A 27,037-nucleotide genomic window follows, 5' to 3' on the forward strand; every position below is an offset into this window, starting at 1 on the left:
AACCTCGTTAGAGAGTTGTTGTATTGTCAGATACTATACAGTTGACATATGTAGATAATCGTGTCGACTTGCTTATGTGGACTATAGAAAATTATGATGGTTAGTGGATGGACTGAATTAAACTTTAAATTCTCGTTTAAGGTAGCTCACTACACTAAAGCTTATACTCTGTATGACACTACGTCACAAGATGGCGATTTAAATGTTTTGTGAAATTATTTGTATCGATCGATTTGTTTGTCTATAATCGTAGCTCAGTGGTTGATGCATTGGGCTGGTGAACCACAGATCTCGAGTTCAAATCTCCCAAAGTCTTTTATTCATACGTGTTGAAATAATGTTTTTGAAAATCATGTTTTTATCCAAATTTGTATATATTTATTTTGCTTTTTGGCATTTATACTTATTGTATATCATCATATCTTTTATAATTAAATCAATTCGTACTGATTTGAGAAACAATTTCTGGGTGTAGTGAGCCACCTTAAAATCGTAGGTATATGCCATCATATAATTGAGTTTGAACATATGATGAGTTTCAATATATGAGCTTTGTTTTGTTTTTCTTCTTCTTCTCTTATTTGTACTATTGGAAAAATGATTGTAAATGTTTTACATAATATGTACTTTATTCTAATGAAACATAAAAATCCTATTTGAAGTAAAACCACCTATTGTATGAAAATGTGAAGATAATGAACAGTAATCAATCTCATAACTCCTACAAAGAATACAAAAGAGCCCCGGACATACCGGAGGTGGGAGACATTTATGTTTGTGTTTCGTTGTTTGATATGCCTGAATAAATACTCAATACATTCGCACATTAAATGTTTGCTTTTAATCAAACCTTTTTTTTTTGCCTCTTTGTATTTAAACCCACTGGACATCAGATAGAATCTATAAGTCACAAACACCTCAGTCATTGTAATCAGAATAGGAGATATTTTGTCTGTGGATATAAACAGATCAACACGACGTCAATACCTGTCGATTTAAATGAGATTATACATTACTAACCATAATCATTTGACCAGCAAGTCCGGAGAAGATGGCATTTACTAGCTGTTTTGTGATTTTGATAATAATTTCTTGCTCATTCACTTTCACTTTAGCCAACAGGACAGCAGTGGAACAGTTGTATCAAACTTTACTGACGAATTACAATCCGTACATACGACCAAACTCCAACCAGAACCAGCAGACGGTGGCCGTGGCGACCATGCATTTGATCTCCATTAATGGCCTGGATGAACTCTCGGGTACCCTGTCCACAGTGGTGTATATTGACATAACTTGGACAGACTCGAGGATGGTGTGGAACAAGACGGACTTTGGAAACACTCAGCAGATTCTTGTTCCACAGAAGTTGGTTTGGAAACCTGACTTGATTGTCACCAATCCGGTGAAGCAAGTCCGGAAAATCGGATTTGATGACATCATGATACGCTATCAAGATGACGGAGCGGCTCTGTGGTATACTGGTGACTACATAGAAACGTCATGTGACATTGATATCACACACTTTCCGTTCGACCGTCAGTTGTGTAAAATTGAGATGATTCCTTGGAATTACAGACATCGCGAGCTCCAACTTTTAATTTCTCGAAACGACATTAATCTTGAAAACTTTACTCAAAATGGAGAGTGGGTTTTATATGGCACAGCCGCTGAAAGAGTCGGAGACGGTCCATTTGAATACATCTATTTCAAGTTATATCTAGAGCGTCGATCCTCTTTCTTCATCGTTAACCTTTTCATTCCAGTTGTGTTGCTGACTCTTCTCAACTGCATGGTGTTTCTTCTTTCAGCAGATTCCGGGGAGAGGGTGGGGTACGCCATCACGTGTCTGCTATCAATGACAGTGTATCTAACTCTAGTGTCGGACACAATCCCCAAAACTTCAAAACCAATCTCTGTGTTGTCCTTTGTATTGATGATCCTACTTATTTTGTCAGCATTTATTTGCTTTTTAACCATTATTGGTCTCCGATTTCATTTTCGAAAAGAAGAGAAGCCTCTACACCCGTGGTTAATAAAAGTGACCAGAGCTTTAAGATGTAAAAGGTTCAAGAAATGTTGCTGGTCTGTTTTCATCAAATGTGATTGTCACCACAGAAGAATTGAATCGGCAGAAACTGAACCTGTCAATTCAAAATCAAACACCAGGCGAGTCTCATTGCAAATAGACAACAACATGGACAGATCCAGACGATACTCACAGCAAGCAGACTATAACAGACCCGTGGTGGCGTTAGTAGGAAATTTTGACGAGGGATCCAAGTCAGGGATTTATAAACAGTCTGTCCGAGTTAATGAGGATTCTGAAGTTATCTACGAGGATTACAATGAAGTGAATGCTCCGGAATATAACGTGGAAACGTGGAAAACGTTCGCCAAGCTGTTCGACAAATACTGCTTCTTTTTGTGTGCTAGTACAGTCATTGTACTGGGAGCTTTGTATATCATGATCTCTATCGGGCGTCTGTCCATGTGAGGAAACTAAATGCTGAAATGTCCATTTTATTTTTATCCGGCTTGCAGAAATACCTTCAATACATATAATAGACACTTAGGCACTGGCTTGCACAGATAGTACGACCAGTTACACATCTATATCGCATTAAAACCATGGCTGAACGAAACTGCCTGGACATGTATTTTTTCTTCTCATCTGATTATGCTCATATAATGGTACATCTATACATATATCACCCTTGGCTTGAGGAATGATAAATTGCTTGTTGTTGATGGTTTTTTTATTTACAACATACATTTCACAGCAAATACAAAAGTGGAAAAGCGAGAATTAACAAAGATTGCACGACCTTATTGCATGATGACAATGAGAAGATCAGCTCAATTGGCCTAAGAGCTCTTCCGTTAATTGTAGAAACAACAAAGTATTCTAACTGTTCAATCTAATCAAAATTAGCTGTTTTTAATCCGCTACTGCTTCTTACAACATTGATGCTGTAACAGAAACAGCTAATTTTAATTAGATTATTAAAAATGCATTGTATTACAAAAATTTTCATTAAGAAATTAATGTACATGATAAATCTACAAAATAGCCTATGTTTATTTATTTTCATGCAATTTACCTTATCATGATATTTACCATGAGCAATATACACTGTACACGTGTTACATAATGGCTGTAGCTGCAAACATGGCAATACTATACATGAAATCACGCGTGAATATTGAAATCATCGTGCAAAAATATATCTAAAATCAATTATTGACAAATAAATGCTCTGAAACCTGTTCACAATAATAGAGGGTCATTGGCCATGAGACAAGGAGTTAAATGCTCTACACTTGTGTATTGTATATTGTCAGCTTGCCATTGGACACAAATTACAAAGAGGCATTAAAAAAATATTAGCATTTCAAACAACATGTTACAAAAAGGCATTCATGGGAAAACAGTTTGAGCAATACCGACTTTGGTAGCTAATTGAGAATGCATCATCTTTTAGCAAATTATAGATTTATATATATATATATATATATATATATATATATATATAAACATGTATGTAAGTATTTCAAAGAAAATAAAGAATATAAAATATGATTGTTTTAGATTTGTTCTTGGTTGAAAAAAAAAATCATTTTCAAGGCTCTCTCTCTCTCTCTCTCTCTCTCTCGATCGAGCTGCATCAGCTCTGCTATAATTTTTGTAATATAAGGAATTTAAAATAATTGTTGTGACACATATCACAGATATATTTCTATCATTATCACAGACATGAAATCACAGGATCAATCACTAGACAGATCTAGTCCTGTTGCTCTATACGAGCCAGTTCCTCCGCCAGTAGAGATTTAAATGCTTCATTATCGCCTCCATTCTCCGTAATCTCCTGCTCGCTCCTCTGGGTGAGATTTCCCTCCACATTACTCTGATTCTCTTGTAAGCTCTCCTTTGTATTCTCCCCTCCCTCCTCTGTTGGATCCTCCCCTTCTTCTTTCGTGGTGGCCTGTGTTGGTTCGGGTTTGTGTTCCTCACCGTCTGGTAGGTGCGAATCTCGAGATTCCATAATTTCTGACGAGTCCTTCCGGCGTTCACTCGACTTAAGCTCATTGTCTTCATCAATTCTCTCGGTTTCTTCAGCCTGATGTTCTATAAAGTTTCTCAGATCCGTGTTTGTCACTTTTTCATTTCCTGTCACTGTTGAGGATGGCGAGACATTACCGCCAATCGAGGGATCTACTCCAGCGGACCCCACATCTGTGTCTGTATCCCCATCAGCCGTCATTCTACCGCCCAAAGAGCTCTGAACAGACAAATTCTGATCCCGAGTGTTGATGGTTCCTACAAGTGTAACGAAAACAATGAAATGAAAAAGAAAACAGAAACTGAGCTAAAACTGAAAATTTCAAAGTTCACCAATTTTATTCATATATCAAAAAGTTCCAATAGTTTAAACATAAATGAATTTTGCAATTGCTTACAACACCAAAACGTTCTATATATATTTGTTTTTTAAATAAAGTTGCCATAGTCAGTAATATAATTTTCGGACTCGGATTGCGCGCAGGTTTATTTTGCGATTTTATTTTCTTTGTTCTCACCGTTACAGTACATACCTCCATCTGGTGTGGATTCTTCTTCCTTTTCTTCCAATGGCGGTTCCAGTTGCCTGCTTCCCTTACTTATCAGCTGTCTCTTGCCACTGCCATTGGTAGCTTCCTCCTCCACCATGGACTGTGCAGGAATGTCGATACTAACAAAAGTGTCTGTGGTTCGTGTTTTACCTTTTGAATTCTCTTTCGGTTCCCTTTGTCCTAATGGCGGCACCTCAATAATCAAAGTCCTTACATGCACATCAGGCGTTACTGTTTCTTCATCATTTTCTTCCATAAGCGGAGTCATCGTGGTGGATTCGCGGGATTTGGTGTCTCTCTTTCGTGCTGACCGCACCTCATCATTTCTGGCGTCCTTTGGTTCGGGTGATGGTGGGGGTGGTCCAGGAGACTCCTCTTTATGTGTCATGTAGCTCCGTGTGGAGTCTCTACTGTTCATATCGCCATGGATCGTACTTCCAGTACCAGCAGATCTGTCGGAATAGGGGTCCATGTGTGCTAACCTCGAATCATTCACTTTTGCCTCGCTTCCATGCAGAGTCATTTTCGTGTGTGCAGGGGTAACATCAAAATCGGCTTCATTAACCTGAGGCCATGGCTCTGGGGTTGACAGTATGGAATCGCGTTTCTTCCCGGACTTGATTTGGATATCATCTTGGGAAAGTTCTTTTTCCATTGTATTAAACGTTGGTTGGTTAGTGAAACCTGTCTGCCGAGAGACGGGAACACTAGCATTTTGGGTCTGATTTTCAATCTCTTTTTCCGGCTGCTCGGCATCTTCTGGAAGTTGTGGAGAAGATGGCGGTGGTGGAATCTCAGGAACTTCCTCAGCAAACCGAACACTTCGTCCACCTCGTGACACTGGGTGTGGCCCCTCCCCTTCCTCGTGGCCTGTTTCCTGAATTGTCATTAGACCTATAAAAAAAACAATGAGTGATTGTAAATGTCACATTGCTAAGATCATCAGTCAATTGCAGACAACGAATGATTATAAATGTCATATTGCTAAGACTATCAGTCAATTGTAGAAGATGAGTTTTATCATTGTCTTCAACAAAAATAAAATAGTTACAACAAAGCGAAATACTGTACTCTCTTTGTGACTATTTGCATCAATTTTAGTTAAAGGGACTAATTCACGATTTTCCTCCAAATTTTGTTTTTCACTTAAAATGATCAAAATCTACAGTCTAATATGTTTAGAAGGTTTCACAAAAAAATTACGGTTATTCATCATGACAGAAGCTCATTATGGAGAGTTTATTATTTGTTTTGAAAACAAAGATTGAGGTGTATTATTGTGTAGGTTTTCAAAATAAATTGATATTGATCCAAGTATATCATATATATCACATATCAAGTATACTTTAGGTAAAATGTGTCATTTAAAAGGTAAAATTTGTAACGGTACAAAATGAAGATGCTTTAAATTACAAAATTAACGTTTCACTGGTTTGTTTGTTTACATAAAAAGACTCAAGTCTTTGTTTACATAACACAGAATCAAAGCTAAAATATTGCTCTTATCCTTGCATTCAGACGGTCCAAATTTTGGTTGTCAATATAAAATGAACTATAATTTTGATTCTTAACATCAAAAGTATTTCTTTTGAAAAACGTGAACCAGTCCCTTTAAAGCGATATGACCAGTGATTTTCAACTCCTTGTATTTATCATAAATGGATATAGAAAACTTGACCAGTTTTAAACTTTTAGTGTTTATTGATATATTATTTAAGACAGTTAATTTGTATATAAATTAAATCACCAGCATGATTATTATAATCCACTTCGGATTCATTGTTTTTATGTACCTCATCATACAAACAAACTAGATATATCTATATTTTGTAATAACTGACTATTTTTTTTAGATGTTGAAGTTTAAATCAAGAATTATAAGCAATGACACAGCAAAGGTTTATCACTGATAAAACGATTTGAAAAAACTGTTGGTGATCTGTTTTATTTCTTCAAGTTTCTACTTTTGGATGCAGACCCTGTTGAATAACATGTGGTATCCTCTCGTGAGAATCTTCCATAATTTTAATCTGAAGGTGTTGGTCTCCAGTTTTTAACTTTTGTTTAAATTGAAACAAGAGGCCCATGGGCCACATCGCTCACCTGAGAAAAGAGTGTTTATGTTTTAAACCCAACATGGCAGGTGTGACCAGAAAATCAATAGGGGGTCATACACGTTGTAAATATGTGCATTAAGTGTGTAATTATAACAATTGAATGCCCTTCAGTCAAAGATTTTTGGTGCCAAGATTAATGATATTCACCAAGTTGTTCAAAAGGAATCGACGGCGAGTTTTCTTCTTCTTAATTTATAAATGAAGACAAAAATGAAATTATATCACTAGATTTATTTGGATGCAAAATTAACAAGAGCAGAAAAAATTGAAAATTTATCTACATTTTTTCCTATATATTCCCATGTAAAATTTCTTAAACACTCCTCCTTATATATTCCCATGTAAAAAAAAAACCAAGAGGTCCAAGGGCCTAGAATCGCTCTTCTGATAAATTGTATAACCCCACCATTTCTATTATTAGCCTCTTAGTATTCTAAATCTTTAGTTAAATCCTAAGAATTCAAAAAAAGTAGGTCAATGTGACCTACTTTTTGGTTTACACATTTTGAGAACCCAAGAAATATCAACTGACAAAGTTTGATGATTTTAAGCCAATTAGTATCTGAATATTGAAATATAGCTGTCAAATTCCAATCGTAGGTCATGGTGACCTACTTTTTGGTCAGCGAACTCCGAACATGCAAGACCCATCAACTGACAAAGTTTGATGACTGTAGGTCAAATAGTATCTGAAATATATAAATATAGTCGTCAAATTCCAAAAGTAGGTCAAGGTGACCTACTTTTTCATCAACACCCTTCAAACATGCAAGACCCAACAACTGACAAAGTTTGATGACTGTAGGTCAAATAGTATCTGAATTATATAGATATAGCCGTCCAATTCCAAAAGTAGGTCATGGTGACCTACTTTTTGGTCAACACCCTTTGAACATGCAAGACGCATCAACTGACAAAGTTTGATGACTGTAGGTCAAATAGTATCTGAAATATATAAATATAGGTGTCCAATTCCAAAAGTAGATCAAGTTGACCTACTTTTTGGTCGAAACCCTTCGAACATGCAAGACCCATCAACTGACAAAGTTTGATGATTGTAGGTCAAATACTGTCTGAAGTATAGTAATTTAGCTGTCAAATACCAAAAGTAGGTCACGGTGACCTACTTTTTGGTCGACACAAACCGAAGACGAAGACGCATCAACTGACAAAGTTTGATGATCCTAGGTTTTACAGTGCCCAAAATATGCATCTAAAATTGAAAATGTGAAATTTGAATATCTGCAAAATTCAAAAAGTAGGTCACTGTGACCTACTTTTTTTATAAATATGTTTCAAGGCCTCAAGATGCATCAACTTACAAGATTTGATGATTCTAAACCTCTCGGTATTTGAAATAACAACTTAAAATATATCTATAAATGATAAGCCATAAAATTCAGAAAGTAGGTCACGGTGACCTATTTTTCAGTTGACGCATTTCAAGGTCCCATGATCCACCAACTGACAAGTTTTGATCATCATAGGCTTCAAAATGTCCAAGATATGCATCAAAATTAATTTTAAAATAAATACCTGCAAAATTCAAAAAGTAGGTCACCGTGACCTACTTTTGAGACAACTTGACACAAGGTCCTAAGATGCATCAACTGTCAAAATTTGATGATCTTAGTCCTTATAATGACTAAAATATCTAAGATTTAAGGAATTTAAAATTTTTTTTAATTTAGGTCAACTTTGAAGTGACCTTGAGACCATGCCCTTTGCCCCAGGGTAATGCCTTGAACAATTTTTAATCTACAACATATCCTCATCCTTATGTGTAAGTTTGGTGATAATCTGCCCTGTGGTTCTTGAGAAGAAGATTTTTTAGCAACCACTACTTTTGTTTGTATTTTCCTGATTATCTCCCCTTGTTAAAGGGTCACATCCCTCTATTTAGTATGTATGAAAGCCCTTGGGCCAATGATACCCTGTAACAAATTTGAAAAAAATTGGCCAAGGGGTTCTTGAGTTATAGCCCTTTTTCTAAAAAGTTTACGCACACCGCACACCGCACAAATGGCCATAGCATTAGCTCTTTGAGCCTTTGGCTCAGAAGAGCTAAAAATCAAAAAAAAAAAAATCGATCTTCTATGTGGCCCCAACCTTCGCCAGGGGACCATGAATTCCACAAATTTTAATCTGCACTACCTGATAATGCTTTTACATTAAAATGACTAATCATTACTATGCTCTTCTTGAGATGAAGATTTTTGAACATATATTTTTTTAAATATTTCAATGTCAAACTTTGAACCCCTATTGTGGCCCCTCCCTACCCCCTGGGGGCATGACTTGAACAAACTTGAATTTACACTACCTGAAGATGCTTCCATATAAATATGATTAATCACAGCTTTGCTATTCTTGAGAAGATTTTTAAAGATTTTCCCTATATATTTGTGTGTAAAACTTTGATCCCCCCTTGGGGCCCCATCTTATCCCCGGGGGCCATGATTTGAACAAACTTGAATCTGCACTATGTCAGAAAGTTTTCATGTAAAAATCAGCTTTTCTGGCTCAGTGGTTCTTGAGAAGAAGATTTTTAAAGATTTTTTCTATATATTTGTATGTAAAACTTTGATCCCCTATTGTGGCCCCATCCAACCCCAGGCGCCCATGATTTGAACAAACTTGAATCTGCATTATGTCAGGAAGCTTTCATGTAAATCTCAGCTTTTCTGGCTTAGTGGTTCTTGAGAAGAAGATTTTAAAAGTTTTTCCCTATATATTTGTGTGCAAAACTTTGATCCCCCCTTGGGGCCCCATCCTATTCCCGGGGGCCATGATTTGAACAAACTTGAATCTGCACTATGTCAGGAAGTTTTCATGTAAAAATCAGCTTTTCTGACTCAGTGGTTCTTGAGAAGAAGATTTTTAAAGATTTTTCCTATATATTTGTATGTAAAACTTTGATCCCCTATTGTGGCCCCATCCAACCCCCGGGGCCCATGATTTGAACAAACTTGAATCTGCATTATGTCAGGAAGCTTTCATGTAAATCTCAGCTTTTCTGGCTCAGTGGTTCTTGAGAAGAAGATTTTTAAAGTTTTTCCCTATATATTTGTATGCAAAACTTTGATCCCCCCTTGTGGTCCCATCCTACCACCGGGGGCCATGATTTGAACAAACTTGAATCTGCAATATGTCAGGAAGCTTTCAGGTAAATTTCAGCTCTTCTGGCCCAGTGGTTCTTGAGAAGAAGATTTTTAAATGACCCCACCCTATTTTTGCATTTTTGTGATTATCTCCCCTTTGAAAGGGACATGGCCCTTCATTTGAACAAACTTGAAAGCCCTTCACCCAAGGATGCTTTTGGCCAAGTTAGGTTGAAATTGGCGCAGTGGTTCTGGAGAAGAAGTCGAAAATGTGAAAAGTTTACAGACAGACGGACAGACAGACAGACGGACGCCGGACAAAATGTGATCAGAATAGCTCACTTGAACCTTCGGTTCAGGTGAGCTAAAAATGTAAAATAACCTTCTCAGTTTGTGAAACACTTGTCTAACTCACATGATAGACATACAAAAAATGAAATATCAGACATGTACTATTTATTTGATGTCGTTTTGCCAGCAGTTTTCATCAATTTTTAACAAAAAATGTTTACCAATGTTTTGTCATTTATGATTTTTGATAAAAACAGTCACATACTAATGAACTTTCAACTAAGCTTAAAAACTTTGATTAAAAGATTTATTCTTAAATAAAATAAATTCCACCCATAAGCTGCAATAGAAATCATAGAATGTCCTTCTTTAAAATCACCATACTACTTATATGATTGTTTATTCACTACCAGTTGTCAACTGATATTAAGACAAATAAGATTTACGAATGAAATAAATATTTCTCTTTAGATGGTAAATTTTCAAAGATTTGATAGCAAGCATTCTGGTAAAACGTAGCACAGACTAAGAGTTTCTATATGACAAAATGAGGTGTACTACTAATGAATGGAAACCAGTAACCAATGTGTCTCTCTTCAAAGCTGCATTTCTACTTCAACTAGCCTAAGGGTACTGTAGACCTACATGTACAAGTCTTAAACTTGAGCACTATCTAATCTACAAATAACACTTACCCGGCAGCTTCCTGTACTTTCCTATGAAGTTAACAGCTGTTAGAACATGCAAACTAATAGACCGATAAGAAGAAAATCAAAAATAGGACAAAAGAGGTCAATGAATTATGTTGACTAAATAAAATAAAACATGCAAAATAGATATTTTGGTTGAGTAGCATTCATGTGCAGCTGCAGAACTGAACTCTGTATCACTGAAAGCTTTCTTTTACATCTGGGACATTTTAGGTCTAAGACTTATTGATGTCGAAGAGTCTTTCATGTCTGGACCTCTCTATGTCTTGGACTATTTATGTCTGAAACTCTTTTATTTATGTCTGGAACTCTTTTATATCTGAAACTCTTTTATGCCTGGGACTCTTTTAAGTATGGAACTCTTTATGTCTGGGACTCTTTTATATCTAGAACTCTTTTATATATGGAATTTTTAAGTATATGGAACTCTTTTACATCTGGGACACTTTTTGTCTAGAACTCTTTCATATCTGGAACTATTTTATGTCTGGGACCCTTTTTTTGCCTGGAACTCTTTTTATGCCGGGGTCCTTTCATGTCTGAGACCTATTCAGTACTGCAGCTTAATTTGGAGTTAAAAGTTCAAACAAAAATGAAATTTGAAAGAACTATAGTTCAGATGTGCACATTGTTAGTGTCTGAGAGACAGTTGGTGATGGCATGGAGTGATATACACAATGATGCATAGTAATTACCTGTTTGTTCGGGGGTGAGAGCTCGGGGGGAGTTGGTGGGGGCCCTGATTTCCGCTGTCGGAGATTGAACATTTTCTCGGGAGATGTTCTGGTGTGAAGGAGCTGATTTTGGTTTCTTGTTGGAGCTAGAAGACATGCCTGACTGATCACGGTAGAGCTTCAATGGCGACATCTGACCGTGAGTGGCAGGGGTGGTGGCAGGGGCCTGGGGCACACGTGTGGACTGGGCGGGGCTGACAGCATGGAGAGGGGTACGGGAGGCAGACCTCTCGGATTTAGAAGACTGAAAAAAAAACATATATGATATAATTAATGTACAGTATGTTATGTTATTTTAAAAAAAACCAAATGAATGAATGAAAACAACACAAATTACAAATGAATTACTTTTTAAAACTTTCATGAAACATTGATTGAGTCCATGCATATTGTATTAAATGATAATAAATGAGTCCTTCCATGCCAATATTTTAGAAGCTGTGAAACTATGGATATTTGAAAAACTTCTCACACCATTAAATCTTTTGTACATTTTAAAAAATTCCTGGATGACAGAATTGACCGATTATCCTTGGACACATTTGAAAGGACTCGTGCACTCTTGATTATTTAGATGTAATATTAGTCTAATGAAATGCATGTATGTTAGATTTATTAACATCCACTATTTTTGTTTCCTTCAAATTCAAAGCTAAAAACAAAGTGTATAGCATTAAATGGAAGACCATCCATTTTACCCTGAATATATGTAAATAATATTCCACAGACTTTGATATATGTATTTTAATATTTAAATCCCGGTTCCTCCCCTTTCACCTCTGTAATAGTTGTTAAAATCTACGAGTTCAGTAACACCTGACAGGCTGTATCAACATGTTCTATCATGAAGCTTTAGGTCATGCTAAAAATTTTAAGAAATTTATATTTAATCTTTTTTTTTCATTTCTGTTGAAATTCAGAGCCAATGAAATAATTGTACTCTATCTATCCAAATCCATATGCACATTGTCCACATTCCTGAGGAAATGGCTATAAACATTTCAATAGGTAAAGAATACAGGAAATGTGAATATTACAATATGAAATCATTTGTCTATAACAAATACAGCAACTGAACTCATGAAATAACTCATGTTTGTTGACAACCAGTCAGGTTTTGGAATTATCATACATAACTAGCACCATGCTCCTAGGAATGCCATCCGGCATTATACTTTACCTCGAAATCCGTGTAGAGACCATAGTACTAAAAATTAAAACACTAAACATTGTATTCACTGTTTGCCATTGTCTCGCATACCATCACCATACAGATCTAACCGTTCTACGTGAATATATGGCAAACGTAATAGCCTGTAGCCATGGCAACCATCACCGCTGACAAACATACAATGGGTAATGTACTATGCACTGTTAGAATGATGGATGTATGTATGTATTTTGACAATAAATCTTCATTTTCGATAGAACTTTTTAAAAAGGATTGCTAGTTGTTGATCATTATATGAAGTGAATAAACTGTACTTTTTTCCAATCCTTTCATTCATGGATAATATATTCCATAAAAATATTTAATGCATTCATGGTATATATATCTAATCCACCATGGCAGAGAAATTTTCCTGGTTATGAATTACAAAGGCCATAAATACATTTTACTGAAGAATGCTCTTCATTTATAAATAGTGTAACTATTTAATGTGTTGAATTAACATATTGATATCATACATGTATTCAATACAAATTTCTAGTGATTACTGGTGGGACTTTTTCGTGTAAACATTGACAAATGGGATTTAATTAATAGATGAGGTATGTTTAATCGTAACATTGAAATCTAGCCAAACACAAACATGTTCATGATTTTGATACATGGAGAGCTCTACATCAATCTCAGTAATATGTGATGTGTTGTGCAGAATTTAGCCGATTCTAGTCCGTGTACTGTCACCCGAGTTCTAGAGAGAGGCCACACGCCCACACACTTACTGCGCTGTGGAAACTCGCCCACATTCTATACCGCAACTTTTTGCTAACCTGCAACTGTTGTTTATCAGATTCAAATTATTACACGGAAAATGGTGTTTCAAATTGTCATAATCGCATGTGTGGTTGTTGGATAAGTACAAAGCAAATGAAATGAAATTTCATATCATTACCCATGCAGTGGTGGATCCAGTAAATTTTCCAGGGGGGGGGGGGAGAGACAAATTTACCTTTTCCGCCAAAGAAAGGGGGAAAGGGGTGAAGATCCTACTATGGCAAAAAATGAACTTTTTTGGAAAAAAACCCCATTCAACCAAAAGGGGTGTGATTGCAACCTCCTACCCTCCACCCCGTCTAGATCTGCCACAGTTCACTATCAATCAAACAACCCCCTACCCTCCTTCCCCTCTAGATCCGCCACAGTTCACTATTAAACAACCCCCTATCCTCCTTCCCCTCCAGATCCACCACAGTTCACTATCAAACAACCCCCTATCCCCCTTCCCCTCTAGATCCACCACAGTTCACTATCAATCAAACAACCCCCTAACCCCCTTCCCCTCTAGATCTGCCACAGTTCACTATCAATCAAACAACCCCTTATCCTCCTTCCCCTCTAGATCCGCCACAGTTCACTATCAATCAAACAATCTGAGAACATTTTGAAATATTTTGAGAAAATGAGGAATGCATTTGAAAACAAATTATCTTATGCAATATATATGATTATTATATTGTATTTGCATTTATTGTTCATAAAATATTCAATCTAAATGAGAGAATGACAAAATTTATATACTTTACAGAAATGATTGTGATATAATTTTATTGAAGTGGCTGTTAAAATATCCTGCACCAAATACAAGCCATTAACAACACTCTCCATGCATTGGCCATGCATTTAACATGCACGATGTGTTTTTTTATCAGATGTCCAAGCCCAAAATGCACGACTCTTATTTGTCCAGTGTGTAAATCTAAGCAGCATCGTGTTTTGTTTAGTCATAGATTTCTCTGTATAATTTAATTACAATGTTTACAGTTTACTCCATTCCAAATTTCTTAAAATGAAATTTAAAGAAAGGATCTAAGAATACATTAAAAAATTTTGAAATTTACCATTATGCAAAATTGGAACTTTTTAAAAAAGGTAAACATTTTACAGACTGGACTCTGGACCAAAATACTCACAGCTAATGCATCTATCAGATCTTGAGGGTCAGTTTTACAAGTTGTTGGTCGAGAATTGTTCTGGTGAATTGCATTAAATATCTTAATAAACTGTGGCTCAAATCCTTCGACAAAGTGCAGTAAAACAATGCTTATCATAAATCCATGCTTATTGCAAAGTAATATCTATTCCCTTACAAGAGGAAAGTAAGAAAAATTTTGTTGGATATTACAAACTATTTTTCGCTGGCCCTGGAAGTTCGCTATAACCATATCTTACAATATAAGTAGAAGTGTAACTGTTTGAAACAGTCATGTGGAAAAAAAATCTTCTTAATGATAATGCCTGAATTTTTTTTATATTTTGTATAGAAATAAGAAAGAGGACCAGTCATTGTTAAAAAAATGACCAAAAACTACGTAATAAGAAATTAAGGCATGTATTTGAAATGAGGACACGTACTGCCATTTCAGCTCTCTCTGCAGCATACTGAGGCTGGATTCCATCCTGGACTGAACCAGCTGAGGGGAGGTTCACGTGGACAGTGGTTCCGTGATCTGAACCAGTGGAGTTTTCAGTTCTAGTGCTAGTGGGAGGGGTGGGAACAGGACCTACATATAGCAAAGTCAATCAGGAAATTATACGTCAAATATATATAAAGAAAAATAATACAAAATAAATATTCAAAGAGTTCATTCATCATTACAAGTGACTCAAAGTCCATTAGACCATAGTAGACAAAAACTGAGAGATAAGAAGAGTTTTCTTAAAAGGTCAGATTTTTAAATGTCCCACAACATTAATACAGTACCGATGGTGAGGTCCAGGTTTCTGTAATTTTTCCGGGAATAGTTAAATGACCTTGTCTGTCGCACTCCAGTAGGAAGTTCAGGCAAGCCAAGAGATATTGATGGAATTTTCGCCTTATCTTCCACTAAATAATGAAATTGGAAGCATCAGGACACACACACACACACACACACACACAAACACACACACACACACACACACACACACACACACACACACACAAGAAATCAAAATTATATGATTTTTCAGACTCTCAATAGCATTGTCATACCAGTATTTTCTTTTTTTTAAAAACAATATTTTTCTGCAAAATATTAAAGGGGCATTGACTGTCAATTATGGTGTATAATCATTTTAATGAAGTTTTTGAAAATATGCAAAATTTCTTCACATTGATCATCCATACAATGTTTCAGAATATGTAAAAATGTTTTAATTCTGAATCGTGATTTAAATGCTCAAATGCGTTAAAAATGAAGAAAAATAAATATGAGAGTGAAAAAAAAGCAACCTCCAATCGAAGATTTTTGAAAACCTTATAAAATTTCTCCGCAGTGAATTATATACTTCCATACAATGTTTCAGTCATTGTTTCTACATAAACAAAAGAAATTCTTATGTCAAAATTACATCAAAAGATTGCAAAATAAATGTATTTTGATAGGTTTAAGTGGTGATTTTTAAGTACTGTAAAGCTGTTTAAGTCATTCTGGTAACAATCAGCAAATATGATTTTGGCAGCTAATGCCCCTTTTAAGTTGAGAATATAAGAACTAGATTATAGTGTTTATCACCTATCTAAGTGTCCCTACCTACTTCACCAATTCAATAGGTGGTAGTAAGCTTACAATATAAGAACTAGATTTAATATAGCATTTATCATCTATCTAGATGTCCTTACCTCCTCCACCAATAGGTGGCAGTGGTTTCTTAAGTCTTGGAAACTCCCTGGTTCCACTCATGTACAGATCTCGATATGACCCATAATCACTGTCATTCAACCTTTGACCTTGTGACATTCTGGGGTCAGGAAAGACTTCCTGTTCCACTCCGTCTTCGTCCAGATAGTACACAGGTTTCGTTTCCATGAGATGGGATTCTTTGTGTTTTTTCTCCTTGCCCTCGTAGATGTTCATTTTCTTCTGCTGCAGAAGGTCTGTGCTGTTCGCTGTCATGTTGGTGGACTCTCGATCCATGATAGGAACAAATTTACTGATCAGTTCATGAAGTTTCTGACTAGATGCAAAATCACTGAAATACAACACACAATGTCATGTGACCTGTTTAAGTTTCAAGTCGGTCTTAAAATTATAGTGAAGATAAATAATGATGTCCACTTTATGAGAAAAAAAAACATCTTCTAGTTTTGCTTATGCTGTAAATGTTCATAGAAACTTATGGAAATCTACACCAAACCGTTTTACTTCTTACCTTAGAAGTACATGCATAAAGTTCATCTCAAAGACAATCTTATTCAACAGTACATTGTATGTTTGCTTCCATTTAAATGTAGTACATATACATGACCTTTATCTGGCATTAAGAGTTATTTGTTATTAGAACTTGACCACATTCTTTTCACACAGGGTTGTGACCCGACCCAGTAACCGTGTCTCTTACCTCTGTCTGGCATGGTCCAGCACCCTTACTAGTATATCGCGGGGAAGGTCAAGCAATTCCTCAATGCTAAAAAACACCACAGCAATCAAATACAAACACAACGCCTACGGAATTTACTGCTCGGCGTTAAACACAAAACACCAAACAATTAAAATGTAACCTTACATAATGATTAATTAATTAATGATTAATTGATCTATGTCAGATGTATGAGTGTGTTCTATTGTCACAATCCTCCTCCAAAAAAAAAAATCCCATAACCCATCAATCACAAAAAATGAATTCAATTAACACTTTTCTATTACCTATATTGCATGTATACCAATCATAGTCAAATAATAAAGAACGCAAATGTATTAATAAAATGAATAAAAATGCATGTTTTTCATAAAATATCTTGTACATGCATCTCAAATTTCAATACTTGTGATATAATTTACATTTTCACTTTCATACTTGTTATGAAATGAATTCTTTTCCTTAAATGGAAAACAATACATGCTCTAAATTCACTCACCCCGATCCTCCATAAAGGTGAGGTCCAGTGTGTAACCCAGCCGAGGACCGAGAATACGGAGTTCTGTAGCGCGAGGAGGCAGGGGAATTAAGCCTCCTTCTCATCTACAAAGAGGATCATCAATACATAATGATATAAATAAAATTTAAAAAAGAAACGCAAAGTTACCGACAGTGAAATGTTATAAAAAAATTTTGTTAACTGTAGATTCCTTATTTTACGCAAGTACTTAATATCATGAAATGACTCATACACGTCAAATCGCGAGAACATATATTCACGAGTGCTCTGTTGATCAAGAATCTTTACATGTATTTTGGCAATAAAAAGTAAAACTAATTTTAATTGGCAAGTGATCCTTCTTGCAAAAATTAGGAATTTACAGTATCTAATTACAACCCTATAAATAATGCCATACTTACTGTAATTAGGGGATTGCCATTTCAGACATTAACAATCTATATACCAATTTGTTTTCTCACAATGGTGTTTTTACAGTTTGAAATTTTGATTAAACAAAAATTAAAAGAATTATTACTATTTAAAAATGAAACTCCTATACATGTATATGACTGAAATTCAGGGTAAAATTACAAAAAGAAAACAATTCACCTGTTTTACCAATTTCCCTGTTTTAAGTGTTGTGAATAGAGACATTGATTAACAGTAGGGGGAGGAAAAAGTTAGATCATGGGAAAGGATTCTATGAAAGGAAATTAGAAGATTTATAAAGAAAGTATGCTTTTAGTGGAAATGATGCAAAAATGAAAAATCATGCAGTTTTAAACCATATAAGATTTATATATATATACTAATTATAGAAAACAAGATATATATTGTAAAACATTCATATATTTGGAAATAGTTGCAAAATACAATCTCAAAGATATAATGAATTTGATTACTTTTTATATAACTATAAGATGAAAAGAGTAAACATTGCATGCATCAGTTTAGAGCATAAGAAGAGAAGTCATAACAAAAGTAATGATGTATATTTCTACACAGGACTACGTCTATAGACTGATACCTTAATCACTGGCCCTTCATATGGCTGATGTGTCAAAGAAAAATTATCAATTACAACATGCACTTCACAAAGCTACATAATTTTCACATAACTGTGTAAACTAGTTACAAAATGTTTGATCACAATTAAAATCTAAGCAAATAGTTCTTTATCACAGGTTTACTCCTTTATCCAGTAGATATCACCCATTACATAAATCTTGATTATATTACACTATGTTTTCCTACCCTATTTGTGACATCACAAACAAACATCAATTTTACGTAGTCTGTTTACAAAATGTCAGAGTGCAAAATTCCCAACATTACAGTAATGTAAATGAATAACAGGGGAGAGGGGGGAGTGTTAACATGTGATAAAAAGAATCTCCCACAGTTTGTGGTTTAATTTGATTTATATTCAACTCATTGTGTCTTTTCTATCATCTCACCAAGGCTCGAGGATAGAAAACACAAACTCATTGAATATAAATTATATCAAACCACAAACCATGAGAGATCCTACATGTATCTACCATAACTTTACCTCTGCCTAAGCAAAAAGAGAGGTTAGTATTTGATCAGCAAATTGATACACTGCACTGTGATGTTAATAAGTTGAACTCTGAATGCTACTTTTACAGAGGTAGAGTAGCCGTATATATAAAAACGCAGTATTAAGTCTTCCCCGGAAGACATGTGTCGCCTGCTAGTTCATTCTATATGTAATATATCACGTATAATGTTGAAAAAGTAAATTATTCAAATGGTTTTTGTCAGTTTAATACTCCTTTTAAAGGTTTTGAGAATTACTAAACATTCTTTAACGATAACTTAATTGAAATTGAAAGATGAGACATTATTATGCAATGGAATTTGTGGGAGAATCTGTTTGAAATTAAGACATTTATTAAATGTAGACTGAATGAAAACATATGTTTGAAAATATGTATCAACCTGTTACTGTGCTCTTCAAGACAATGGTAATAACCATAAGTAATTATCTGTTGGGTTTACTGCTTAGTCTTGTTGTCTTTTTATATATCCAATTTACTGTTTCTCAAGAAAAATCATAATTAGTGCTGTTCTGAAATCACATATACTGTCCTTCAGTATGGGAATTACAAATACTGTCCTTTTGTACATAAAAATACTGTCCTTCAGTTAATCATAAAATAAAATCTTCAGCAAAAAATTTTTTTGCTGTAAAAAATTCTAAGTCCCGGCAAACAGGAAGTTGATAAGCGACAGATTCGAAAATGTCTTACACAATACAGTTGGCCACACTGATGCTCTGTGCCAAATATCAGGGAGTTGCCCCATGTGGTTCTTGAGAAAACTGTGACAGAAATTTTTTTGCTGTAAAAAATTCTAAGTCCCGGCAAACAGGAAGTTGATAAGTGACAGATTCGAAAATGTCTTACACAATACAGTTGGCCACACTGATGCTCTGTGCCAAATATCAGGGAGTTGCCCCATGTGGTTCTTGAGAAAACTGTGACAGAAATTTTTTGTGACGACGCCGCCGCCAGATGACGACGACTCAGGACGACGCAAGACGACGGATAGTGATCCCTATATGTCGTCACTACGTGTAACGCAGGCGACACAACAAGCATTGAATAATAAAATTGATAACTAACATGAGTCGTGTATGAGCATACTATCAAATTAAACATCTTCTATAGTTACTGAGATACACATGGTCATGAACACTAAACGCTTGAGATGATGATCCTGCAATCTCTAAATACCTGGTAAAAAATCACCATGTCAGAGCACATACAGTAAAACACGCTTACAATGAACACCCTTATAACAAATTCATGCTTATTGTGAAGTGATATTTATTCCCCTATGAGAGGAATATAACAAAACTTTTCTTGGATATAGCAAAGTTTGGTGATAAGGAACTGTTTTTCGCTGGCCCTGGAGGTTCTCTATAACCGTGTTTTACTGTGTAATGAAGTTTGGTTATAACAAACTAATTTTTTGCTGGCCTGGAGGTTTCCTAGAACTGTGTTTTACTGTATAGGTATGCAAATGTCAAAACAGTTTCATGTATGAATACCTATACAACTTAATGATATACTAGTATTAAATCCTACCTTTGTGGAGTTCTCGTATTCAATATGGCGAGGGATCATGTCTTCTGTCATGTCTCGCACCAGCACTTTCTGGGGTCCACTCTTGGCCAGTTCACCAATAGAAGCTCTGTAAAAAAAAAATTAACATAAATTTTAAAAAAAAACCAACAGTATTGATAGCACATCAAGAAAATAATTTTAAAAAAGAAAACAATAATAAAATGTGCTGAATGTGAAATTCATTTGACAAAGTAAATACCAAAATAACCACACATTCATATTTTTATAGCAAGTATCAAGATACATAAAGTTGAATACAGTATTAATATTTTAATGTATAATTTGAAATTTATGGGATTTTCTTTCCCATTGAAGCAAGTCATCATTAATATAGTTTTACGTAATTTTTTTTACTAAGGGTACATCTTCGAATGGTTTGAAATATATCTACTAGTTACGTACGATTCTTCATGCTTCTTTTTCCTCTTGGGATTGGGGACCCACATGTAGAATTTCTTTGGGAGAAATGTGTCATCCCAGGAACTGTTAAGATCCTCAAGTTCAAACACTTCCTGGACCTCTACTAACTGGACAGGTTTTCCCTGGGGTGCACTTTTTATCTTCTTCTCACTAACAGGGGACTGCAACGGTGGGGATGGGACTTTTATACTGTGGAGAGGATGAAATTTGTTAGTAATGCACAAACATACCATAGCTTCATTTTTGCAAAAATAGAAGTTGGAGATGGTTCTAACCATTTGACTAACCTCGATTTGCTGGATTTGTTACGAGGTAAAATATTGACTTTGGATCGTTCATGCTGAGGTTTTCCTGCAAACTTTATAGGATATAGGTCTTTTGGATCATCGCCATAGTCTTCCAACATATTACATACTTTTAAGGTTGGTAAATCTAAAATTATAAAGCAATAAATATCTTAAATTAAAAAAAATATATCACATTACATCAGGATTCTGTATTGATATTGTATGAAAATTTTCAATATGATGACTTAATTGTTCACTGACAGATAAACTTAATTTTGATTCATTAATTTAAATGTTTATTGTGCAATATATTAGGCTAGCTTAAATCCTTACATTGATAATATCAAGAGCAAAAAGTGGTTAGCTACAAATGTTAATTTAAATCATTAAAAAAAAAATTTAGTAAAAGTTGAAAGCCTTCTGCATCCAGGTAAACATAAACAATGACTAACAATTGTAATGGATTTATCTAATAAACCTGTTTCTATCTCTTCTTTTGGCGGGATTTGGGGTGGAAGGTCTTGGATTCCCTTTAACTTCCTCAGGTTGGACTGCCAGCATGGAGGATGCTGACACAAAGGAGCACATGATGTATCCTTCTCAGGAATAGGAGGACCCCAGTCCGCAAGGGACCAAGGGGATCGCAAATCCCACATATTTATCAGTTCTTCTCAGGTAGACTCTATTAACGCCCCTTTTTAAAAATCAAAACTTCCTGAAATAAATACATTACATCATATTTTACTTATGAACATATCTTACATTTATGTCTGCGCTTGCAAACCATCACGACCAATGCCCCCCCCCCCCCCCCTCCTTGTTCCATCCAATAGGAAATCTGAGATGTACCCATACAAATGCAGATATATCCTAGGCCCTAATGTTATGAAGTGCGAGTTAGCCTATATATGTTTGAGATTTCATATTACTAATTTTGTTTACTGCAGAGTCACCCACATCTTAATTAGATATACAATACAGTCATATCTACTTTATGAATACAATGCAATGTAAACGGCATAGACATTATACGTCACGAAAAACACTGTTCTAACCAAGAGTTTACCTTGGACGCCATATTGAAACTTGTTCTTGGCAACTTGCAGGCTCGCACATAATATTATTTATAAAATATTAATAAAATTGGTTATTGATGTAAAATAGTTGATTTAGAGAAAGTGTATAATACACTTTACTATTTAATAATCGTGTACCTTTTATCTATATCATGACAATAATTATTTGCTGCGAAATAACCGGAAGTATTTGTCTGTCAGCCTAATCGATCATATTATGGATGGAAATACAGGGCTATTCAAGATGAAGAAATTCGTGTCAGACGCATCTACGGTTTTTAATCGGGCAGTACAGGTAATAAACAATATGTATGTAAAAGTCTTGCTTCCATTCGACCCAGTATTTTGCTTAGGTTTTGGTAAATTTCTCACGCCCCTGAGCTAAATTCACTTGTGACTTTCTTTTTATTCACGAGTCTTTTAATCATACATGGTGAAGTTTGAAGCATAAAACTGTCGCTTTGATATTACATTTCTGTTTTTTGTATTTATTTTTCTGAGTCGAATGATACATAAAATAGTTTAAAAATATAGGGGATACAAGCAATTACACTATTAATTTAATGTACTGTACATGCTTTCTTCAGTCTTATGTCATCTGTGTCTTTATAAGGTTATGTTGTGTAGTATTACATATAAACAACGGGAAATCATCATAACATTACCAGCCTGTATTGTAATACATTTTCATACTCTCAATATAGAAAACGTGTATATCACTTAACATGCAGGAATTGAAACTAGTCCAGCCGGACTGATAAAGTATAATTTCAACTGCTCCGCAGAAAAAATTATCAGTCCACCAGATTTTTAAAAAAATAATTAATGTATTTCTTTAATGTCATTAAAATTTTAAAAAAATGGAATTGAACTCAATATGCCTCAGACATTTTTACACTAAATGTGAGATTTATATTTACTAACCGAGTTCATGTGTTATCTATGGAGAATTTACAATTCGATAACTAGGTTTTCCAAAATGATGTAAGATGTTTTAGAAAATTAAGTAGTCCCATCGGATTGACTTAAACAAATGTCAATCAGTCCGCCAGACTTTCAACCAGTTACGGACTGACGGGCATTTGTTAATTTCGAGCTCTGACATGTAACATCCAAGATTAGACCAGAGCTTGCTGATGGCTGCTAACTTAGCATTATCTTTAGGTTATTTTGCATAAGATTTTTTTTATTTGAAAATTCAAAAAAGAATGATAGTGAAAAACCAAAAGTGCAGTTATCAATTATTTTTTTGTGAGCATACAAATTTTAATGTGAAACAATAGCTAAAAGTCATTTTGGTTGCATGTAGCAAGTATTTCCTAATTTTGAACTCTGTCTTTCAGTATCATGATTTCATCATATAATTATTATTGACTGAAATTGGTTTGATATTTAGAAGGTAGCCTCCATTTTAAGATTGGAATGACAGTTGTAAATGGCATCAAGGAAAGTCCCATATAAATATCCTATGTTGATTTTGGGTAGCTCTAATTTATGATTTGATTCAAGCAGATGAACAAGAGACCCTTCATGATTAGTTACTGTGAGAAAGCATTTGTGAAGTCCTATTTATTTGGTAAACCTATACTACTTACTTATGCCTACTACCCTTTTTGGAGCATAGGCCGCCCACAAGATTTCTCCAGGCCCCTCTATCCTGCACAATTTGTCCCACTTCTTTCCATGTTTTTCCTATTGTTTTGGTGTCGGCCTCCAGGTCTCCCCACCAGGTGTTTCTTGGCTTACCCCTCTTGCACTTTCCTTGGGGGTTCCAGGATAGTGCTTGCCTTGTAATGTTAGTATGTGGCTTGCGTAGAGTGTGCCCTATCCACCTCCATCTTTGCTTTAATATCTCCTCTTTGACTGGGGCTTGGTTTGTTTTCTGCCACTGTTCAGTGTTGCTGATTTTGTCAGGCCTACTGTACTACAAATATAGACTTCAATTTTTGATTAGTGATCACAGGAAATTGGAGACATAATAATGGTTCTTATTAAAATGTCAGACTGATGTCTTTTTCATCTGTTACAACTAAAACATTTCCTTTGCATTCTGTTGATTGAATCAGTAATAATTAACCTTCAGATATTACGGTGTGGAGCTTATAAAACATCAGTGTGCTTCTCTAAATTTCTCAAGTCCAGTATCATGCAATAGCAATTTAATTTCACAAGAACTGGTAATTTGGTTTGTAGAAGAATACATAGACCAATATCATAAGCCCTTTGTCTCATTAAACTCTCGGGGTCTTTGAATGCCTTGTGCAGTGTAGATTTATGTGAATTATTGGGGTTACATAACTTACATAATTTCACAATTGCATGGAAATTTTGATTAATAAAGGTTGAATGTTCCCATGACATTATTTGCAATCCTAGCAGAAAAAAGTGTCACATAGTATGCAACCAACACCCATGAAATTTTTCAAGACTACTTTGACAGTGGAGTAGCTAGGATATCACTTCAGACACTGTCAGAGGGCTAGTTTAAGACATATTTTAAAAGAATTTTTTGAAGAAAATTTAAACAGTATTTTCTTCTTGTATCTAAAATCCATTAGGTTGAATTTGATGAAAGGGGAAAGGGAGGGAGGCTGGAGGATGAAACTTAAATTGGTTGCTTGGTTTTGATCCATAAACATGCATGGTTACAAGGACAGCTGGTTACAAAAACTGTATTGTTGTGGAAATTTAGAATCAGAATTGATACTGGTACAATGAATGGTACCTGTGACAAAACTTTCACTTGTTTTGCAGAAAGAGATGGATGTGCTGCAGCTTCTAGCATGTCTAGGGATGTTTCCTTATAACATTAACTATTGCAGTTTCTCTTGTCTCTAATTAGATAATTAGGTGTTTTGATACACATTGTAATTGGTTATTGCACAATTAGTCCAATTCTCCAATCAATTTGAATTATTTATCTTCTTCACCATGTTGATGTTAAATAAAATGATGTTGCGAGTAATAAATCATCAATGCTCAAATAGTTGTATTTTAAACTTTAATATCGGAATAGTACCATGGAAACTGTAACAATAATTAAATAATTGATTGAAAATTTAATTTAAAATTCTGAATTAAAATGGAAAATTCCATAGTACATATATTGTCATTGGAAAATAGATGTCTCAAGGCATGGCAGGTTTAAGCATTCATGGATGTGCAGAATAACAGTGCATGACTCATTTGCTGATGTCATCCAGTACAGAGATACACGCCTTTGGGTAATATTCAGTCACTTGGCGAATGTCATAAGACCTCAAGATTATAGTGTTCTGAAACTGAAAATAATTGAAGCAGATTTACACATGAAGTTCATTTTCTTGTTATTGATAATAATGATTAATTTCCTGGATGAAAACTAATTCAGTACCTGAAATATTACGGTTTGATTGGTCTGATATTTGTAATTTGGTGTCCTTTTTTATCCGGCACATGTCTTTCCTGTAGTCCTTTTAAGATACAATGTATTGGATTTGTTTTATGGCCACACATTTTCCAAGATGACTGGCAATTAAAGGATAAAAAGATTATATATGTACTGTATGCAAGATCAGAACTTGTGTGAAGGACTAGTGGAAAGGTTCACGATAACGAGAAACCACTGGAATGCTCCAAAGATATTGATGAAAGGTATTCATTTGACCGGTGATTAATCTCGTCATATTTCTATTGATTTGTGGTCCTTGTAGTTCACAGAGGAAAAGCTAGGATCCGCAGAGAAAACGGAGCTTGACGCACACTTTGAAAACCTTCTCCAGAGAGCTGATAAGACCAAAGTATGGACAGAAAAAATCCTGAAACAGACAGAAAGTGTTCTTCAACCCAACCCAAGTAAGTTGGATTGACCATTTATGGAGTTGATGGACTCGGTCGGCAAAATCATTTGTGAATCCTAATCAAAATGGTGAAAGCAATGGTTTGGTACCAACATAATAAACAATCAAATGGTACCTATACATATCTATTTACCAAAGTTTCAAAAGAGCTAGAGCAAATTTTTGTCAGTGGTTCACAAATCTCCCTCCCCCCTCTTTTCCCTCAAAATCACACAAACTTTCTGCTTAAATGAAGATTATATCTTGACTGTTTGTCAGTGTTATATGAGATCATTTTTTCTCTTCTAGATATACGAATGGAAGACTTTGTGTACGAGAAGTTAGACAAAAAGAAGAGGGATCGTGTGAACCATCATGAAGTCTTGGGGCAGATGTTGGTAGATGGTGGCAATGACTTTGGCCCAGGCACAACCTATGGTAAGTTCATTAGAGCAGTGTGTGGATACTGCCAGTAACTAACTGTATGTGAACGCTGCCACTAACTGACTGAAACCCAAACCGAATGAGAAGTGTTAGTGTGGTAGTGTCAGAAGTGTTAGTGTGGTAGTGTCAGAAGTGTTAGTGTGGTAGTGTCAGAAGTGTTAGTGTGGTAGTGTTAGTGTGGAAGTGTCAGAAGTGTTAGTGT

The 27,037-nt window shown here is 35.2% G+C and overlaps 3 protein-coding genes across 26 annotated transcripts in view; 2 read left to right on the forward strand and 1 right to left on the reverse strand.

The window, feature by feature from the left end:
- Positions 1–1,051: 1,051 nt before the first annotated feature.
- On the forward strand, positions 1,052–2,497 carry LOC125677864 (neuronal acetylcholine receptor subunit beta-2-like). The gene has a single exon (XM_048915974.2). It carries the CDS (start codon positions 1,052–1,054, stop codon positions 2,495–2,497), a length of 1,446 nt encoding a protein of 481 aa, XP_048771931.2.
- Positions 2,498–2,741: 244 nt separating this feature from the next.
- On the reverse strand, positions 2,742–22,613 carry LOC125680918 (neurofilament heavy polypeptide-like). 15 transcript variants are annotated; one of them, XM_048920724.2, is made up of 18 exons: positions 22,564–22,613; positions 21,976–22,212; positions 21,498–21,642; positions 21,193–21,399; positions 20,752–20,857; positions 18,666–18,689; positions 17,636–17,739; positions 17,119–17,184; positions 16,400–16,749; positions 15,500–15,622; positions 15,151–15,299; positions 14,709–14,768; positions 13,521–13,574; positions 12,751–12,777; positions 11,532–11,814; positions 10,822–10,842; positions 4,600–5,511; positions 2,742–4,324 (listed from the first exon to the last, which is right to left on the reverse strand). In XM_048920724.2, the coding sequence occupies exons 2-18, from the start codon at positions 22,151–22,153 to the stop codon at positions 3,789–3,791; spliced, it is 3,345 nt and encodes a 1,114-aa protein (XP_048776681.2). In that variant the 5' UTR covers positions 22,154–22,212; positions 22,564–22,613; the 3' UTR covers positions 2,742–3,788. The 15 variants fall into 15 exon arrangements, with proteins under 15 accessions (XP_048776681.2, XP_048776674.2, XP_048776677.2 ...); XM_048920717.2 differs by lacking the exon at positions 12,751–12,777; XM_048920720.2 differs by lacking the exon at positions 13,521–13,574 and having other exon boundaries at positions 22,564–22,594.
- A 131-nt stretch (positions 22,614–22,744) lies between these two features.
- Positions 22,745–27,037, forward strand: part of LOC125679020 (endophilin-B1-like) — a 34,283-nt gene continuing 29,990 nt past the window's right edge. For 8 of the 10 annotated variants that reach the window (XM_056156539.1, XM_056156536.1, XM_056156537.1 and 5 more), the window contains exons 1-3: positions 22,751–22,868; positions 26,266–26,407; positions 26,701–26,829. In XM_056156539.1, the coding sequence (XP_056012514.1) occupies positions 22,791–22,868; positions 26,266–26,407; positions 26,701–26,829 (349 nt within the window). In that variant the 5' untranslated portion in view covers positions 22,751–22,790. Of the gene's footprint in view, positions 22,869–26,265; positions 26,408–26,700; positions 26,830–27,037 lie in introns of all 10 variants that reach the window. The other 2 variants (XM_056156535.1, XM_048917904.2) reach the window with 2 other exon arrangements.

The sequence above is a fragment of the Ostrea edulis genome, chromosome 2 (genome assembly GCF_947568905.1).
Source record: "Ostrea edulis chromosome 2, xbOstEdul1.1, whole genome shotgun sequence".
Taxonomy (NCBI): domain Eukaryota; kingdom Metazoa; phylum Mollusca; class Bivalvia; order Ostreida; family Ostreidae; genus Ostrea; species Ostrea edulis.

Coding starts and splice junctions, on each gene's coding strand:
- LOC125680918 (XM_048920724.2), bottom strand. CDS start 22,153: ATGTGGGATTTGCGATCCCCTTGGTCCCTTGCGGACTGGGGTCCTCCT. Junction 11,815..12,750: donor GTCTCTACACGGATTTCGAG/GTAAAGTATAAT, acceptor TTTTTTTTTCAG/TCTTCTAAATCCGAGAGGTC. Junction 4,325..4,599: donor AGAATCCACACCAGATGGAG/GTATGTACTGTA, acceptor TTACACTTGTAG/GAACCATCAACACTCGGGAT.
- LOC125677864 (XM_048915974.2), top strand. CDS start 1,052: ATGGCATTTACTAGCTGTTTTGTGATTTTGATAATAATTTCTTGCTCA.